The sequence below is a fragment of the Grus americana genome, chromosome 19, assembly GCF_028858705.1.
Source record: "Grus americana isolate bGruAme1 chromosome 19, bGruAme1.mat, whole genome shotgun sequence".
Classification (NCBI taxonomy): Eukaryota; Metazoa; Chordata; class Aves; order Gruiformes; family Gruidae; genus Grus; species Grus americana.
This window is the reverse complement of record NC_072870.1, coordinates 8,058,383-8,078,938: the sequence shown is the minus strand read 5'-3', so window position 1 is coordinate 8,078,938 and position 20,556 is coordinate 8,058,383. Positions and strand designations below refer to the sequence as shown.

At 38.2% G+C, this 20,556-nt stretch overlaps 1 protein-coding gene across 4 annotated transcripts in view; it reads right to left on the bottom strand.

Moving 5' to 3' along the window:
* RABEP1 (rabaptin, RAB GTPase binding effector protein 1) overlaps nucleotides 1-20,556 on the bottom strand; it is a 53,585-nt gene that overhangs the window by 29,037 nt on the left and 3,992 nt on the right. For all 4 annotated transcript variants that reach the window (XM_054848026.1, XM_054848030.1, XM_054848028.1 and 1 more), the window contains exons 2-4: nucleotides 5,003-5,131; nucleotides 2,617-2,820; nucleotides 1,259-1,419 (exon numbers count right to left, since the gene is read on the bottom strand). In XM_054848026.1, coding sequence (XP_054704001.1) covers nucleotides 1,259-1,419; nucleotides 2,617-2,820; nucleotides 5,003-5,131 — 494 coding nt within the window. The remainder of the gene's footprint in view (nucleotides 1-1,258; nucleotides 1,420-2,616; nucleotides 2,821-5,002; nucleotides 5,132-20,556) is intronic.

The following is a 20,556-nucleotide window of genomic DNA, read 5'->3' as shown; positions in this document are numbered from 1 at the left end:
GATAAAAAACCAAAAAAGGATGAGATTTTAGTTATTGGAAAGACACACTCTCAGTCAAAAGAGAGTGTTTTCTGAAAATTCTCATTGGCAGTTTGTTGGTAATGCACTGCTGGGACATTTACACTACGAACTCTGCATCTTCTGGGTTGTTCCTACAGGACTCACCACACTGATCCAAATTTGAACCTTCCTTCCAGTGTCAACCAAAGTCTGTTTCTCTTCATAGGGCTAAAACCTTCTTTTAAAAAGAACTGATATCTTAAAACTCCAGTGGCAGTAATTCTGTATTCAGAACACTGTAAGTGGAATAAACCTGTTTGCCAATGTGGAATGTTTATGATATTCAATACAGCATTTCTTCTGCTGACAATAAGCAGAAACAAGGAATTGCAGTGATGCGGCAGATTAGCAGATGTTAGTCTACTCCTTTATTGAATACAAGATCATTACATTAAAATTGTCTTAGAATACCTTGATGACTACTGTAAGCCTGCTGAGAAGACACATTCACTTAAATGCAAGTTTTTATAACTTGATAAACAAAGATTTCAAAACATTGATCTATTATGACAGGTTCAATTTCCTTCCTGCCTGAAATACACCAAATTTCCAAACTCAAAAACACCCCCACAACTCCAAACTCAACACAAGGCAAGTCAATCTACTTCTATGAACTCTTCTAAGTCACAGATCTTTGAACAACAACAACAAAATCTTTCCAAACTCCAGGTCAATTATCTTTCATCATCTAGAGTCTGTTTTGTGACAGCAAAGTTCTGCATTTCATAGGAAGCTAGTAGCATTGTGTTGCACAAACATGGCTTACCTTAAAGACGAAAGACATTTAGACATAGTGCCCACTAAAAACTTCAAAAGAAGTTAATAAGATGGGACAAAAGGAGCAAAGATGCAGAATCGTAAAAGAAATTTTCTAAGTCTCCAGGAAAATCTAAAGAGGGCTTTACCTGAGTTCATTTGACATTATGACAAGAGACTTTGCAAGGCCTCCTGCTTTTACAAGCTGAAGGCCAATCCTTACCACCTTCTCAGGTGCAATCCTCTTACTGAATCCACACAATCAGGTACAATACCTTTATGGATTCAAATGCAGGATTAGGTCATGATGACTTCCATGAACAAAGAGCTGAAAGTTGACAGAACAAGGGTATGTGTATTTCTGAGAAATTATAGCAGGGCGTAGAAACCACACAAGTGTATCTTCAAACAAACAAAATCGGAGAACTAGATTTCAACATACCTTTTTCATTTCATTTTCCAGATTTTCCTCCTCTTGACCTTCAGACAGTCGCCGCCTTAACTCTGCTATTTCCCGTTCCACATTTTCTCGATATTGATTCCACTGAGCTCGCTCTTGCTCCAACCTGTGATGATACTGGAGCTCATAGTCACGAACAGTCTCTATAAAACAGCATTTTCAAAACTTATTTTAAATGTATGTTAAAAAAACAGAGCTTTAGGAACTCCATCTCCAACTAGTCAATGATTTATCATAATTGATCAAAACGAGGACAACAGTGAACTCTCCCCTCTCTTCCCTTTGACTCTTGCCTCAAAACCCAACTATCTAAGTGAAAAAATCCAAAGGAACACCATCTCAGTTTGTACCATCACTAGAACACAAACAAGCCCCCAAAACTATGTAACTTCAAATTTCAAAAACAACATACATGTCTAACATCCCATTTAACAGCACATTTTGTACCTCCAAGCATATCATCTGAACAAATTACCAAACCCCTACTTATTTAGTCCAAAATGCAAAGGAACTAGAACTTTTCACATAGCTTTCATTTCCCTATTATTAATATTACCCCTTCAGGTAAGGGGCTGTCTTTGTTTACATACGTACAGCAGCTGGCACACCTAAGCCTTGATCTAGGTTCATGTAGCTATGTAGATCATAAATAAACAGAAATTTGTGATGGAAAAACCATTGGCTGTAGGCTCAGGATATTGTGATCCTGTTTGTGAACCTTTAAGAAAACAGCCCATTACAGCAACAGGCTGTCCCCAGTTTACATCCTGCATTTTGTTCCTTGCACATAGCTTGTCTCAGAAACGTCAACAGCTGTGCAACATGCAAACATAACAAAGAATAGCTCAGAAATACCAAGAAAAAAAAAAAAAAAGACCCACGACTGACACAGAACAGCGTGTTCAGTCACTAGCCTGTGGACAAGTCCATGTGATAGTACTGGAGGGACACTTAACTGACAGCAGAACTATGTTTACAGAGGAGAGAAGAGAATCATGCTGTCAGCCTAAAGCTGTTTTCAGACTTGTCAAATTATACGCATTATACTTATCTTCGTGGAAGGATGAAGTATCACATTCATAGTCCCTCAAAAAAGCTTTGTGTACATGTGGGTGTTCCCATTGCCATAATTCCTTCTAAATTCTATCCCCATATTACCAGAAAAGAACCACCAAGCTCCTTTTCACAAGCTTTGGAACTATGCCTTATCACTTCTGTAGCCCAGTTTTGCCAAGCCATGAAAAGCAGCTATCCACATGCTCTGCAAGAGAAGTACAAATCACTAAATGCATACTAAAGAGGTGTCTGATCTTAGCAGCAACAGCTTGCCTGGTTGTTACCTTTCATAATAGCTTGTAGTGAAGCTACTTCTTCTTGCCACTGTCTCTTCACCTCGTCGATAGCTTCCTGCTTTGTGTTCTCAGATACTGTAGCTATAGCTTTGATGTTCTCCATTTCAGCATGAGCTTCCATCAGCTGGGTCCGCAATTGTCCCAGATCATCTTGTGCTGCTTGCAGCACTGCATTCTGTCTTTTCAGGTCCTCTGAAAATAAGTATTAATTACATTTAGCTTGATTAACAAATTCAATTTGAAGAATATCCATAGTTTCTATGGCAAAGAACAGCACTCTAACAAGGGGGTGAAGAAAGCACTGATATTAAAGTATCTACCCATAACGACTGAACAAACGTTAGCAGGTATCTTCAGGGAACATTGCATTTCTTGACTTCGCTTGCCCTTGCCTTTTTCTTAAAAAAGTACCTTCTCATGAACACAGCCACAAAGCAGACACTGTAGATGTAATCTATAAATCAACATACCCAATGAAAATGAACTGTGCTTTTAATTAGTTCATTATTATTTAACTCGTTCTGGTAACGAATCTGGAAAAGATAAGAACAACAGACAGGAAGACAGTTCTTCCCCCATTTTTGGCACCAATTTGGTCCTGAATTTGGATAGAATACTTCATATTTCTTGAACAGAAACACTGTGACTACTATGTGGAGCCCACATAAGAAAACTATACAGCCTAATTTGCTTTTTACCATGGCTTTGCTAAAACTGAGCTTCAACTAAAAAAAGGTATGCATTCAACGGAACATCCACTACTTCTTTAACTATTGCAACTATAAACAGAAATTAAACTAATTTCATATTATCCTCCTGAGGTTTCAGTTAATCTGAAGCAAAAAGTTCTGGAAGATATATGTATACAATTCATTTCAAAAGCACTAACACAAAATATGGTTTTATGCCCACATAGCCTATTTCAATGGCAATTACTTTCAGCAGAAACGTCTGGCCAGTGTACAACAAACAGCAAGCTATCTCCACGTATCTCCCTCAGTACCAAAATGTTTAATCAATCCTGGTGCCCAACACCTTACTCCTTGATAGAGAATATGGAACCCAGAGCTAATTGAGTACTCAACAGGGCATTAATACTTGTGTAAAAAACCCCAAGATCCTGTAATGTTTATATTACTTAGTTCTCAAATGACAGTATTAAGGATGGGTTGTGACAGGCCCACTGTATATTTAGAAAAGGGTTTTGGAGAATGGGGAGGGGGAAAAAAGCTTGGGGGGAAAAAAAAAAGAAAAAAAGAAAAGTAATTGCTTGTATATTCTCCTCTGGTATCCTTTTACTTCAGTACAGGTGAAAGTTAGAATTTTTTTTTCCCCCCTCATCACAACTATTTTTTCTTCTATTTTTTGACTGTTCTGAAAAGGGAGAATTATTGCTGATCTGATCAGTAGTGTCCTGTATCGTAAATTTCCTTTCATCTGGCTGCTAGAAACACAAAGAAATAGGCCTTCTGTATGATCTGATCTTCATTATGCCTGTTGTATTTCTGCTCTCACAAGCTTATACAAGCAGCTGCAGTCTTAATGCATTATTTTTTGGCTCTGCTTTCATATGTTAAGGACAGGAAAATCATCAAGATTAGAAATAAATCAATTTGGCTCTCAGAACAACAGCTATCTCTGCTCGCCAATTCTTCATCAGATATTTGAGCTCACATGGTTCAAATTTTCCTATAAAGAGTGTTATTGAAATAGATGTCCTTGCTGGTATTAAAACTTTTATAATGTTTGTCTGCTTACATTCTACCTCAGATGGAAATCTAAGACAAATTAGTATTACCTAAAAAAGCTAGCCACAAAGTAAAAACAGCACACCATCTAGACTGTGTCTTTCCACTTACCAGATCAGCTGCTGTTCAGAGAACGAACACACCATGACTTCAGAAAGTTAGTATTAAAACTCAATGGTGCTGCTTCTGCGTGTACATCAAGTTGCTCTGCTGACTCCTATCCATGCAGGCAAATCTTTCAACTTAATTCTAAAAATTCATTCTAGGAAGCTAAATAGCCTTCTACTGAATTCCACTCTCTGCTTGTCTCTTATATTCTTATTGTATGTTTAAAAGGCTACTGTCACTTTTCCATTTTTGGCAAATCAGACACAACAACAACGCCGTATCCTACTAACCATGCTGGATATGCAGCCAACTATCCCAGTAGAAAACCTCCTTAAATCCTAATTATCCTCAACACAAAAAAAACCCCAAATAAACAAACAAAACCACAAACAAACATATAGTGTGCATGGGCAAATGGGGAGTAGTAGTTGGCATTACAAAGGTTATTCTTCATACAGGGATTACTTGAAGATGAAGTTTAATAAACTTCAGAGTAATTCAGAGAATTGAGAACTTACCTTCCTTAGCCAAGTATAACTCCTTAAATTTTGCTCTCTTTTGATTAAATTCTTGCTCAAGTTGCTGCTTTGTGCGCATAAATTCTGCATTGACCTTTTCCAATTCTGCTACGCGTTGTAGAAGAGCAACTAAAAATAAAAAAGAAGATAAGGTACGTCACTAACAGTTAAGGCGTCCCATTCTGCAAGTTTGAGGTTTGAGACTTACTCTTTTTACAATATCTTTACTCATTAGCTCAGCTGTTGCCCCATGATACATCACAACAACTAATCAGAGTCCTTTAAGCAAAAAAGGGAGATAAGTTTTCTTTGGCTGTAGCACCAACTTGTAATTAGACATCTTCACAGCACTAGAGGTGTATGTGGAAGGAAATCCTGTAGAAAACAACCTTCAATCTCTCAAAGAAAACACCAATTTTCTATATACAATGAGGGAAGAAGCGGAAAAAAACCAGCACCAGAATTATTTCTACTAGTGTTTCTTTCCAAAACACTGGGAATTTAGTCATGAGCCCCAGGAACAGTGTGTGAAGGCTAAGCAACAAAGCACCAAGTTCTCAAAGGCTGAGGTCAAAGAAAACAAAGGGACAGCTGCTCAGCTAACAACTATGGAAGAACAAAGCACAGAAACACTCGAAAGCTAAAAATTAGGTGCCATTATCTTTCCTGTCTTCAGTTCTGCACGTTCACCAAAACAAGGTGAACCAGACTATACTTGGAGAAGCCTGCCAGAAGATGACCACAATCTGTGGAGAAATGACCGATCGTAAGATTAAACTCTCCTCATTTCCAGCAGGTAAAAATCCTCAAGGGCGCACATTCATCACACTATTTTCTAGTATTTTGCACATTAGCAGTTGATCTGGTGGTACAACAAAAGAGGGAACAGTAGGAAGCCCACAAAGCACCTAAAGATTGTTACAATGTGGTTATTCTTGAAAAAAAACATACAATACCATTGTATGATGCTATGAAGATCCCACACAACCACCGACCCTGTAATATTGATCTTCATGTGCGATATTAACATCTTTGCACCTCAAGAAGTATAGGTCTGGTTTAGGTGCCAGAAAGTTTCATATTGCACATCTCAGAATTCAAATACGAAACAGAAACAAAAGACAGATGAGCTAGAACAAAATCCATCTCCATGCTGCAATACACCAGGCAAATAATGTTCCTCTATACAATTTTCTATCTGTTCTGCAAAAGCATTTTACGGACATGTTCCAACTCTGTCATGCAAAGCTGAGTAACTTCTTTTCAGTTATAGCCTCTATACAGCACCGACTAGATATATTAAATATTGATCCATCAGAAGCATTTACATATCACACCCAACACACTTCCCCCCAAAAGCAAGTAGTGAAAACATAGTACAAAGGCTACACGACTTCAGCAGCATCAAACATTTAGACTTGCCAACAGGCAGAGTCAGTTCTAGAACTTAGTGGTAGAACACTGGATGGTCAATGCCATTGAGATGGAGTGAGTTACATTTGGTTTTAGTATCAGATGACTTAGAGTGAGAGCAGACACAAACAAAAGGACCTCTTAAAAGCACAGGTATGTTTTACCGATTGCTGGTTATGAGGGCTTATGATATTACAAAATACATAATTGAACGATTAAGTGTTGTATCAGAAAAAAGGTATCTGTAGATACAGAACTAAAAAAAAAAAAATTAATGTTGCTTTTTTTCTCAAAATCCTCATTTTGTTCTTTTATCATTTTAAATATTAACACAAGTTTTTCTGGCCAGCAACCCCTACCTGGATTGCACAAAGCCAACTGCATAAGGGTAGTCTCCAGAAAATGAAAGAAACCTGTAGCAAAGATGACACACTGAGAGGAAAGCTTCAAGTGAGTTAGGAAAGCAGCTGGATCAAAACCAGGAAAGAAATAACACAGATGGAGCCAGGTCCAGGTAGCAAAAACGCTTCCCAAGGCTAAAGAGTTGCCTTTGATCTCTTGCTGAAGTCTTCCAAAGGGAAAGGGTTTGCCTACCTTTCCACTCCCCGCTAATTTCTGAGAGCGATGCTGCCAGCAAAGCTGCTTCCCCCAGCCCGGGGGGGGGAAGCAGCGCTGCTGGTCCCGGCCAGAGCCCCTGCTCAGCCGGCTGCACGCCTGCTTTACGCTCCTGAGGGATGAAAAGCCATGCTTGGCTCTAAGGAGGTGGTTTTGATCTCTCAGTTTCAGCTGCTGAAAGGAAACTATTAGAGGCACTAAAGCTTAAGTGAGCTGTATGCCCTGGTTAGGGGCAGGCTGCTAAACCCTACAGGTGCAGCCACACGGCTCAGGCTTCGCAGTTGCCATCTGGGCGGCCTGAAGCTGCACACACACATTCAAAACAAAACAAAGAAGAATCTGGACATCACTCACCTTACAAATGCTGCCTTGAAGATCATACAAAAAATTGTTTAATTCTACAATTACTAATTCTGAAATTTAGCAAATCAACTGCAGACACCAGTCAACCTCCCTCTGCTCCCAAAAGAAGACTCAAGCACTCCTTGTTTAGTTGTATCCCTTTCCATCTTTCTTTCACAGAGAGACAGCAGCAGCTGTGCTACTGCTCCCATGAGAAAGCTGTTGTGCAAAGCCACCAAGTTGTATTTCTTCTGAAGGTGAGAGTCGCTTCTGCTGAGGATGGATGGAAGGAAGAGAGGACACCACAAGAACAGAAACTTCAAGAGCTTTAAGCTAGAGGAATGACAGATCCATACTTTTCAAATCCTTCTGCCCAAACGGAAAGAGGGATGGCAGAGTCACCAAGCAGGGAATGCATTTTAGACTTGAAATATTTACATTTACAGTAATCCCCTTCCCTTCAGCCTGGCAGTTATGTATAAAAAAGTAAATAAATAAATAAATAAACAAACCCCACCACAACAGAGCTGTGGCTGCTGTCAGAACCAGCTGTAGGCACTCAGAAGAACAAACAGTTTAAGATCTCAACTCCAGGTCATGCATCACTGCAACTGTGTATTAACATAATTCTTTTTATTCAGATACAAAAGTTTAAAGTGCTTTTACCACCTGTACTATGTATGTGGCTCAGGACAGACCTTCATGTACATCATGCTGGAGAGAGAGGAGTTTGTCTGCACTACCACTAGCCACCAGTGATACAAGGCACACTCGCTTGAGGACAATAAGCTGTGTAAATACATCAAACTCCCCTGAAACAGGGGGTTAAAAGCAAAAGAAGGTTTATTTTCCAAGACAGCATGACAATTACCTTCTTTCTATTAAGTATGAATGATTACATTTTCACCAAAATTACTTTCTTCTCCAGGGGTATAATTTGTACAATGGCCATACAGACACTCCACTTTCCAAAAATAAAGCGTAAACCCAAATCCAAATTGCCAGATGCAGGTACCCGCAGGCTGCATGACACAGACGAAAGTCTGCCTGGAAAGGCATGGAAGTCAAAGGCAGGAAATGGACTCATTCACAGATTTTTCAATCAGGCCTTTCTCACTTATAGCTGACTTCTTGCTCTGAATTTAGGTCCAGCTCACCCCAGGTCTGTAACAGAGCTGAAAAAGAAAATTTTATTTGCCAACCCGGGCTATCAACTTAAAAAAAAAAACAATCCCAAACCAAAACATGTTTTGCAATGACAGTATTCATTAACTTCCCTGAGTCCCTGTGCTCCCATTTCCACGCACAGAAACGCAGCTATCAGTGTTTAACGACACCAGTGAAGTATGTACTCAAAGCCCGATAGATGGTCAGCTCTGGTGGAGCTATGCCCAACTGAAACAAGATCTTGTGCTACACACAACATCAGAACAGACACGGGACATGCTGTATTTCACAAGAGCAGTAGTGTGGAAGATCTAATTCCTTAATTAGGACCCTAACTCATCAAGAAACAAACAAAACCCCTAAAGACTCAATTTCTTAACTCCTGAAATAGCACTGAGAATTTAAATTAAAATTGACATGCCAAACTGAAAAACAAACAAGCAAACAAGAAGTCCCTTTGTCCAACAATTATTAGCTGAAAATAGTGCTTTTTTTTCCAGATTATGGGGGCAAACAGACTCCCAATGACAGTTAGACATGCCAATTAAATTACTAGCTTTGTTTCTAACAAACAATATGGATTTTGCAGAGATGCTTCAGGTCAGACGCAGGGATCACCATCTCCCTGTTTAACATCAACATTACAGTGAAGTACAGCGTAGGCTATTACGTGGTTTAACCAGGTAGAACTCAAAAGAAGGGCAGCAAAATGAATTTCAGAGCGGAGTCATCAATTTACAGGAGAACCATGAAACTACATGTACAAAAGAGAAACTCTAGTGAAAAAGATACAACTTTGTCTTAACCCACTACTCAGCAAAATTTCAATTCAAGGAAAACACAGGGGTAAACACACATTTTTTATTGACTAGTGACTTAAATGCTGTTTCACTGATCAGCTCCCAAAAGGATTAAATTTAAATATGACAAAGTTTCCAGTTACACAAACACGTAGTAACCATTCCAGAACTAAGACAGACAAAGCTGATTATCAATAAGACTATTTTTGAGTACCAGGCCTATTTATAAAATTAATGCCACAAAGCTTTCTACTTGATATTTAAACTGTCTAACATGACATCAAGACTTCAGTCCCACATAGCTAAAATCCGAAAAACAGATCAGAAAAAAACCCTATACATACAATGAAAAATAAATAAATAAATAAATAGTAATAAAAAAATAACTTCTGTCATACTTCTGTCATTTTCCACCTCTTTCTTCTCCTGTCATGATTGCTCCAGGCAGAAGTATGGAAAAATAAAAGAAGATACGGCTGCTTATTTTTCTTCATGCTGATTTCCTAAGAGTACTAATTTTTATCTATCATGACATCATATTGTAGACAAAGTGATGCTACTATATAAATTTTTAATCTAAGAGTCTGCCACCAGGACATGTATTTAGATTGCAAAAAGTTTTTCTTTTTTTTCTTCAAACAGGATTTGACTTAAAAAAAAAGGCAAAACCCCCACCTAAAAAACCACCCAAAAAACCCCCAAACCCCCACATACTTAAAATACACTCCAATACAGTTGTTCTGTAAGAGGCATTCAGAAGTAAAGGAATGAATTATGGTTCTTTTAACAAGCACGTTGAACAGCAATAATTCCCGACTTATGAAATGGAGGTTGCTTTATTTTCAAGGAACAAAATTTGCCCTTACGCACAGATACTCAGCGGTGGCAGACCAAACTGAAGAAAAAAAAAAAAGGGAAGAAAAGAATTATTTGCTTTTCCCAAATTTGCATTTGGGAGCATCAAGCATTTTATTTTCCTGGACAAATGGCTAAAACTTACTGGTCTGCATACACTTTTCTAGTTTTATTTGAGGACAGAGAATTACACCAGACTTCTCATTGGCCACCTTCATTTTCAGAATGGCAACAAATGCCCCTGGATTGTCACACCTCTCCCTTCCAGAACACTTGACTGCATGCAATGATGATAATTAAGCTACAGAAAGGAAAGGAAAAATTTTAGAGAGAAGAAAAAAAAAAAAAAAAAGAGATTCTAACCTGCATCTGTGCAATGGAAGACATGCCGTTGGTTGCCAATATTACCGCCAGTAAGTAGTTCTGCAGAAGTAATTTTTAGGCAGTTCCTCATTTTGAGCAGCGTGACTTTTAGAAATGTTGTTGCATTCATCCAACAAGTTCTAGTTTATTGTACAGTTGAAGGTTATGTGACATCCACAGTATGTTCTCTATTGACTAAACATTCCCAAGCAAACAATCCAGTACAAATTTAATGCTTTATACATAAAAACTTGGTGTTGCTGACAAATGCAGATATCACTTACGATGCAGAATTGAGTCTTGCTGCATCATATCTGATCCAGTATCTTTTTATTTATTGCAGTAAATCAATAATTGCAGGATCAAAAATATTCAACTGAGCACTGCATGTTACAAACATCTAACCACATTATAAATATTATATTAACCTCAAGTGGAAGTTTGCAATATACTATTAAAGTTTCAAAGTAATATTATTTTTTCATTGAAGTTGAATGACTGAAACACACCTTTCCACTATAGCTTGCAGTTTCACTAGTGCCTATTCCTACTCCTTATTTTCCTTTTTTATGTTAAATAAAAATGTTTATGTATGACACGCTACATTAAGGATCTCAGAAAAAAAGAATAGCCACCACCAAATAAAAATAATTAAAATCTAAGAAATGTAGGTGTTTGAATAAATGGGAAGATTCTCTTCTATAATACAATCAAGAAGAGAACAAAAACAAAGTGAAAACAAGGGGCCTTTAAATGGCCTAATTAATCATGTACAGTTGAATAGCTATATGCAATAACAACCAGGTAGTTTGACATGCTATTGTAAAAACTTGCATAGCTGTTTATATGACCATCTTCATGACATTTTACAAGAGCTGCTTGCATTTCACAGGTGCATCACCTCTAAAGATCCCATTCCTGCTTCCACCAGCTGGGGTAGCTGCGATTCACTATGAAGTGTTGTTTGAGATCAGCACCAAAGCTACATCTGGTGCTGCTGGTTTAAATCAATGCAGAAGTGTACAGCAGGCAAATGAACATGAGAGCATTTCCAGGTTCAGGTCAAACACTGATTGCCAAAAATGTCACTTAGTGCTTGTTAGTAAGACAACATATTGTCCTGTATCTTTCATGTACAACCATTTTTACTGAAATCTTCCTCAAAGTATGTTCACACATCTTCATGCAGAATTACAAGGAAAAAAGCCAACATACTATTTCTCCTTCCCCATTTTTTCCACTTCCACATCCCACTTTTTCTCCCTTTTCATGGCACTCACAACATGTTAACTACTTCCTTGCTTTGTTATTGCCTCCGTCATCTTCCTTCTTGGACACGAAACCAGGCAGTTGCTGTTCTGGGGTCCAATTCTCCATCCCCTGACACTCCATTCACACTCTGTAAAGGGGAATCACACCTGACTTCCTCCCAGTTTTGATTCTATGATTCTAATAAGCCCACTTCATGTGATGAGTAATGCTCCCTCCACCTCTTCTACACATTTAGTCATTCTGGCCCCAGGTAATTTAAGTCTAGTTTTAAATTTATGCTTAGTTAAACATTATTTAAATTGGACTGCAATGGAACAACATCAAGTATCACAGGAATGTAGTTAATCACATATGTATGTCCACGTTGACAGAAGTGGGCTTGAATTTTTTTCCAGCAATTTATCTTTCATTTGCTAAAAGCACCTTTTCTTCCTAAGGACAGTCCCCTACCTCCGTTATTATAGCCTGGCTTTTCCTGCATCCCTTATCATAGTAGCTGGTTCTTTCCTTCACAATTTAATTAGCATTACCATCAGACCTTTCAGTTTTGTGCGCATGCTTAATTTTCTCCAGGAAAGCTTCAACTCGATGCATGAGGGGGTTTGCCATCATTAGTTTTTACTCCATTTCTGTCATTGATGTTTTGGTAGGTGGGGAGAACAACCCCTCAAAATTTCAGGAAAACACTATTTGTTAGCATTTTCTTCAAGAGAATCAACCACACTCTGGCTCATCAATTTAGTGATAACTTAAATAGGGCAGCAGTGGATAAATCACAGTGTTGGAAAAGTCAACCGGACATCACAAAAGATGGTATCCTATAGAAAGCATTTTGGCTGCATCCTGCTGCTACCGTCAGTGAATCTTCTCAGAAACACAGTGTTTGTAAGCTTGAATGCATATCAGAGTATCTCAAAAGTCAACGGCAAGCTACAGTCTGGTGAACACAGACACTCTGAATTCATGTACAGCGACACAAAATGGAGAGAACTGAGTTACCAATCTCATCACAATCACCGGCACTTTCCCTGCTCTCTCAGTGCTCATATCTTATTCCCCTTGCTTTAACAATTTTTCATTTTTATAACTGCTCTTTACAAGAGGATCAATTTTAAAAAAAGACTGCAGGAAAAAGCTCAATGACTTCTTGGGTTTATTTACTCTACAGGCTGTGTACGTTTACTCAAACTAGTCACTGCTTGAGCAAACAAGAGCACGGTGATGGCAGTACAAAACTCAGTGAAGGTTAAGTATCCAACTATTGGTTAGATTTCTCTAAAAGGGTTCACAGCTTGTGCCGAGTGTCATTGCTGCTATGATTACATCACTATCAGCTCAAAGCAAGCCTAGGTAGATCTACGTACCCTGCAGTCACAGCCTGACTTGATCCCCTTGGCAAAGCTTTTCGAGCATTTAATTCATCTAAGCTTAAACAATGCATCTGTCAAACATGTCAGCATTCACACACACTTTCACCACTGCTTTTATTTCATCAGTCTGTCCTACCTCACTAGCAGGTAAGCTAAACATTCAACGTAAGGTATTTTAAGCAGAGACATGCAGAGAAGGCTCCTTCAGCCTGTAACAAGACCTCCAGCAGAGCCACCTACTCCTCTTCCACAGTATTTTAATGCAAGTCCCCAAAAAACGTCAAGTCACCTAATTCTTCCCAACCAAAGCAACACTGAAAATATGAATGAGTCTTTGTACAGGAATGCTTCTGCCAGGCTTTCCCACACTACCACATCTCATCATTTGTATGATATAACCACAAAATCCAGAACAGGATTAAAATACTGCATGTGGCAATGATGCTTGACAGTGAGTTTTTCACTGTATCTTGCCTTGCAAGAAAAACAAAATATCAATTGAGGATATTGTCTGTTTTAGTAAACCACCAGAAATCTGCTGTTCTGATCAAATAATAATATTTCAGATTGACAGACATTTAGGGAGAGAATCTCACACGCACTTCACTATACAGGAGACCACTTACATAATTTATCACTCTGACCACCACCAGTATAAATGTTTTCTTAAAATGTAAACATTTGCTAAACCCAGACAACAAACTCAGTACTGATCTTCTTTCAAGATAATTTAATTGCTGACTCATTTTCAGTGGAAGGGAAAAAAAAATCCCTTTGACTCCTTATAATATGTTTATCAGTTCAGCTACAGATTTATTAAAGGCTGTCCTCTTTTGGGAAAAAAGTGAATTAAGTATGACTCAGTTCTCAGTAAAAAAAAAAAAAACCATACTAAACCAACCCTACTACATTGTTCTCTTTGACAAAGTAATTTAATATAAAAACCAAAATCATTCCATTAATTCAAAATTTCCCCCAGATACCACTAGTCTGAGATCTCATGCTATCTCGCCCTTTGTCGTAGGGACAACAACTGAGGCATAGCTTTGAGAGCATCCAGGCTACAGACCACCCCAAATACTTCTGCTTTCTTTCTGAGCTGAAAGAACAAATTAATGATGACCTAACACACTTAAAAATTCTAAGGAAAGTAACAAAAGCAAAATAGTCAATTGGAGAGATAAGCACACAGCTACATCAAGAAAATGATGCAGAGAAAACCAAAAAGTCGTCACTATTTGTGAAATTTATATAGGCAATGGCTTCTCTAGTTTACCATTGCTACAGGTATGAGGAGACTGCCATTGAAAGCAAATCACCATCTTTGTGGACATTTTCAAAAGCTGACATAATCAATAATAGCATGCAAACTCACTTCCACCCGTGCAGCTACTAGACAGCACTACTGTACTTTTACAGGTACCAGAAAAGCTTCAGAAATAGCAATAATTCATACATAACCCAAGAGTCATGAGTGTGAACAAGCACTGCAAAAGGGACTTAACACCAGATTTCTTTCCCTCTGTGATTCCCTATCTCCCTTCCTACACAATCTGGCCACCCAAATTGGTAGGCAGAGATAAAACTGAGAAAGGGAACAAGTGAAGACTTACTTTCAAGAAATAGTAATTTAAAAGTGTTAGTTATCACAAAAGCAGGTTGCAGGCATGAAAACATGGTGCCTTAGAGTAACCACTTAAAGGACATAAATCTTAATAAATGGCCTGGAAAATATGGTTGCCAGATGTATTTATGGAGACACTGTGGTGATAAATACAGTATGACAAATAAAAGATTATTAACGTCTTTATTTGATAAGGAACAGGATACAGTTCCTATCATTTGGAGTGAGGTTTCTACAGCAATTTAATAATTTCCCTGAGAACAACAGACTACTACTCCTCCAAGCCTCTATAATCTATTTCTTGACAGAGAACACTGCCATCATTCTACATATTAATATTTTTTCTTACCACTTGTCAACCAAATGAGTTCCTGAACAGTTAAAAAGGAAAAAAATCCTCCTCCAGCATGAAATTTTAATTTAAAAAAAAAATGCCTGGAATATAAACAATATAGAACATGAAGACTTTATTAAGCGTGCAATTACAATAATTTTAAATCAACTGGTGTTGATTTTAAATGATCAAATACTGGTGGTCATCTGAAAGGGTAACTCAGCGCTCCCACCTCACCCTGGCACGCACGCCTTTTATCCCCACCATGCTAGAAGAGCCTTTGAGGCTTTCAGTGATGGGAACAGAGAGGTGATACAGCAAAAAGTTGGGGGGTGAGGGGGAACGAGTCAAACCAATCTTCAGCCAAATCAGGTCCCTGATCATGCTCATCACTTGGCTAAGCATATACCAGAACTGGTACAAACATGACAGTGAGGATGTGGACTGGTTTAAACTGTGAAAAAAACAGTCTGAACTATACCCTTGGACACTCATACTACTACTGTGTGGTCTCCACCCCTTCCTTTATGCCAGTTCTAACGCTCATCAGGTCTTTCACTAAATCAATTAAACTCATTAACCCAGCAGTGAGTAGTTCTTAACTGGGTGACTGAGCTGAACTGGCTCAGCGATAGGTCCAATGTGCAGAGCTGGCACAAAGCAAATGATGGGAACAGGAGCAGGAATTGTGCGAGCAGGAAGAAGAGAGCAGGATCACTCCTTTCAGCTGCAGCAACCTTCTAGACTGGCTTAGCTGAAACATAAAACCACAGCCTATGGTAATCAGTTTAAACCTAAGTGCATGCTGCTTGCCAAAAGAAATAGCCCAGCCTTCCTTCTGTCCTGCGCTCTCCCTTGTGGCAACTGAGGTTGGTGTAATCATGCAGCAAAGCTTACTTTTTAAGACTTGATGACTGTCATTTGTAAGTGATAAATAACCTTCCTCAAATCCTGATTTCCATTCAGATTCTCCAGGGGAAGCTTATAAAATTAATCTGTATGAGAAAGCAAATTCCAAAGCTCAGACTTCCCATTAGTGTTGGTATACACACGGGTTTTGAACAAATTCAAATGAAAGGGTATCTCCAGTAAATGTGTGTTTAGACTGGTACAAAACCTAGAGTTGTGTATGAAAATACACCAGAAAACACTTGTATTCCAGAATAAGGTTAGGCTCACATTTACTCTTACTTGAAAGCAAATGTGCTAGTACAAAACTGCAGTTAGATTAGCCTCTATAATGTGACATTACAACCCCTCCTGATGTATCATCAGGTAAACGTAAGCCTCAGTGTCTCAAATGAGAGTTTCTACACCATTTAGAGATTCAGCATCTTTATCTCCAGTTTCATCTAAAACTCAAACAGAAGCTGTGAAGACCAAACAGCTATAATATGTTCACAGCTCGAAGCATCAGTCAAGCACTGAATCCAGAGTTTGGTTAATTGCATTCCCATTAATTTAGCACACATCTCTAGCTACAGCACAAGGAAGAAGATATAAACAGACATTGTGAGCTGACAATTAAGAAAAATTTTCTTTTAAAGATTGGTTTCAAATAAGGTTAAAAGATGTAGCATATGACAAAGATGCCAGCTTGTCAGATGATTTGAACTAACAGAACCCGAATTATGCTTCATGTTTCACCAAAATAAGCCAAGTAACACCACAGCTAAATTATATCACAGTGATTTTGGCACAGACTACTGTTAATGTAAGATGAATGTTCTAATTCCTGTGTCTGAAGTCAATGGGAGTCTAATATGAACTTCAGAAGGCCTTAGGAAATACATTTTTCTTAAAGGGTACCAGACATGAAAATTTCTAGTGGATGGTTAACATAATTATTGCTTCAGCAATAACTTCTAGCACTCATCTGTATTTCTTCCTCTATAGATTAAGCCAATGACACTGAAAATACAGATGTAAGGATTGTCTTGAACTCTGTGGTTGTATCCAAGTTACTGTTTACAACTTACTGTATCTTTATCTTTTTTTTGAAGCAACCAACCATGGTGCTAGTCTAATCATTTTGCATAGCATTGATGTAGTATAGATTAAAATATAACACAAAGATCACTTCTATTGGGGAGTATTTTAATGGTAACCACCCAAGCAAACACAAAAAGTTACCCTAGCAAGGCAGGGGTGTGGTGGGTAAGCAGTTATACATGGAAACACTTAAACAAAAAAGGTACAAAAGAGCTCTTCTTCTGTTTTGCATATTTCTCTCTTTTGTTGCCATTTAAATAGCATTTCAAGTCTTGTTGCAATTATCTGTAAGTTAAATGCATGTATTAGCAAAAGATGCAATAAACCCCATACGGTCTATTCAGGTCACTTTCTTAAAGGCATGGGCAACACCACTATAATCAACAAAGCTGGTCTGGTTTGATTCTCAGTTAATCCTTTTCTCCCGCCATTCCCTCTGGAGCACCACACAGTTAATGAATGCTTTTGTTGTCTTTCAATTATTGATTCTGATTCACTTTGCCATGTATAACTTCTACCTGTTATTGCATTTTTGCTCCACAGTTTTACTAAAAAACATTTTCAGAAACCACAAAATATAACAAGAAAATAAATATTAACAAAAAACTCCCACCTGAATATAAATTTCTTCTCTGTGTGACTCACCACAGTAAGGCAAGCCTCTTCTGCTTATTAAGTAACTAAACCAGGCTTTTTTTTTAAAAAAAAAAAAAAAAAAAAAAAGATCTTAGTTATTTTTCAGTTCTTCAGGCTGCCAGACATACAAGACAAGACAGGGCTCTTAACTGCACACAGAACAAAACAAGCAAATTGCAGCAGTGCGGGTTTCCTGCCCTACTCACTGATACCAATTTTCAGAACTGCTGACAGCCAAAAGATGGAACTCTCATGTTTTTCCACCTTTCCAGAGGCATAAATTAACTTCCAGAAATTAATTTTCACAATCTGTGAGGCACATAACTGCTTTGGTTTACAAATAAAGATACTAAGGTATTCAAGAATTAGGTGTCAGCCAACCTCATGATAAATAGGTAACTGAAATCCACTGCCTGCAAAATACTCTAACCTGTTCTAAGAAAACTCAGAACCTGAATATGTACAAGGTAGGGTTGAAAAGCAGATGAGTACTTGCTCTATATAAAGAGTAGAGCAGTTCTTCCCTTTTAAGTAAAAGAAACTGGAGAGATCTTAAATAAGAGAAAGATATTTAAAAAACCCCAGCAAACAAGCTAAGATTCGACATAGCTAGGGAGCAGTGCTGTTTGGAAAAGAAAAGAGAAGACGTTTTTCACAAAGGAAGTTTAGACGGTCATGCGATTTTCTCTAGAAGAATGGAGGCATGGAGGAAATGGAGAGTGAGGGTGTGCTAAGTGCAAAGCAGGGCAAGCAGAGACCGGAGCAGCCAGAACAAGGGCAAGGTACACAGGACACCCACAGACTGGAGGTTGCAAAAGGCCTGCGAGAGGGAGAGCAGTATTTAAAGAAGATGAGGTGATGGCTGGGAAGGAGGACTGAGGAAACCGGAGGATTAGCTGGAGAGCAGCAGTTGCCTAAGACAAGGTCAAATGACTGCCTGTTTGACCAGAGGAAAAAATCTGTGACCAAAGGTCAAGTAAGGCCACATTGCTGCCGCTTATCTGCATGGAAGCAGAAATTGCCAGAGAAGATGGAAACAGATGTGAAGGGTGATTTGAAAGCTTTTCTTTTTCCTCTTTGTTGTATTTGGAGGAGTTAGGCCAGGGAAGACCAGCAGAAGATGGGGACAAGGAGAGAAGCACCACCATGAGTCAGCTGAATGCCAACGGGAGTCGTGGCTGACAGAAGCAGACATGAATGGAAAAAATAAATAAAGAAAACACAGCAATTCCTCATTATATTAACAGCTGTGCTGCAGTTCTGCATTCTTAAGGTACTAAGGCATACTTAAGGCACTGCTAATAAAACAACAGGACAACCCAGAAGTTCTCAAGCACCAGGTATATTTCAGTGAAGACGTAAAAACCAATTATCTTCTTTCTGAAGACACAGAAATATTAACTAAGGGTACGCTACTCACTTGTTCCTCCTATGCCAATTTATATAAAGATATCAAATGATTTAAATTTTTCCAGAGATAATTCATCATCATGCTTAACTGACTCTACCATGACTAAAATTACACAATGCTTATACTATTTATAGAAAAACTTGTAGAGGCTAGTACCATTAACTCAGACACCACTAAATCAGATACTGAAAACAATTCTGCAAGTAAAAACTATGAACTACTCAGAAGCACTAGACCTTTGGAGTGAAAGATGTTCCTCTTAAATACAGAATGGCATTTATAGCTAGTCATCTTTTTTTTTTTCCAATCTTGCTGTCAGAGACTGCCTGGAGGTCTGCATAGTAAGTGATGCTTATCAATTTTACCAGTTCTTATCTTGGAAGACTTCAGTCAGAGTAAAGCCATAACCTCATGCCTTTTTTTTTTTTAACCTACACACTTTTGTTAAAAAAAAATACCTAAACATAATAAAATACCTAAATATAATATAGAAAAGTTCACACCTTAAAAGTATTTTTTAATAAAGTGCCTGGAGTGAAAACCCAGGAAGTCTGCCATTCAGCCATCACGTTATGAAGCCTATGGGATTTGGTGCACTCCCACGCTGAGAAACATTGTTTGGTTTAGCTTCTTAAAAGTTTTAAAACAAAATTCCTTCTTCAATCACTTTCAAGGGAATGCACACAAACTAGTTCCACAGTGGGAATCCGCTCCACCCAAAGTGCTATAGGAAAGCAACTAAGCATCTCGAGGCATCAGGCCAGGAAGGGAAGAAAACGTTTACTAAGGCCATCTTCTTTGTGATGATGGGGAAGTGGCCAAGAAACAATACAAATGGGCAAAGAATTTATATTTTCCAGTGTTCAAAATGCAAGAGGGAGTCAGTCTATGTGTTAACGTATATTCATTGCGCCTTCAGGCAAGTCAACAGCTAATTATAAAGAATAGGGTCGTGGTATTTTTCAAAATTGAGAGAGAGATTTGGGACTTGGCTTCAACAGGAAAACAGACACCCTGAATGTGCATATTTCCAATGTGGAGCAAACTGACCTGCTGAGTGGATCGAAACTTCCTTAGAAATTCTAAGAGGTGGAAACATGTACGTTCAAGGTGTCTGTTTTGCTTTTGAAGCCAAATCCCAGATTTGTCCATTGAACTGACATGGAAAAACATACAGCTTAAAAAAATATGTACAAATGTTTGTGGTTTTTAACTAAAAATCTATTTGTTTAATAATATTAATAACTATTAAGTAACATAATAAAACTAAAACGAAGCAAAATGAAAGTGAGGGAAGAAATTTTTTGGCTCTTGGAAAGTACCAACAATTTTGAAGTTTCTCTTCAAGAGAAAGGAGTTT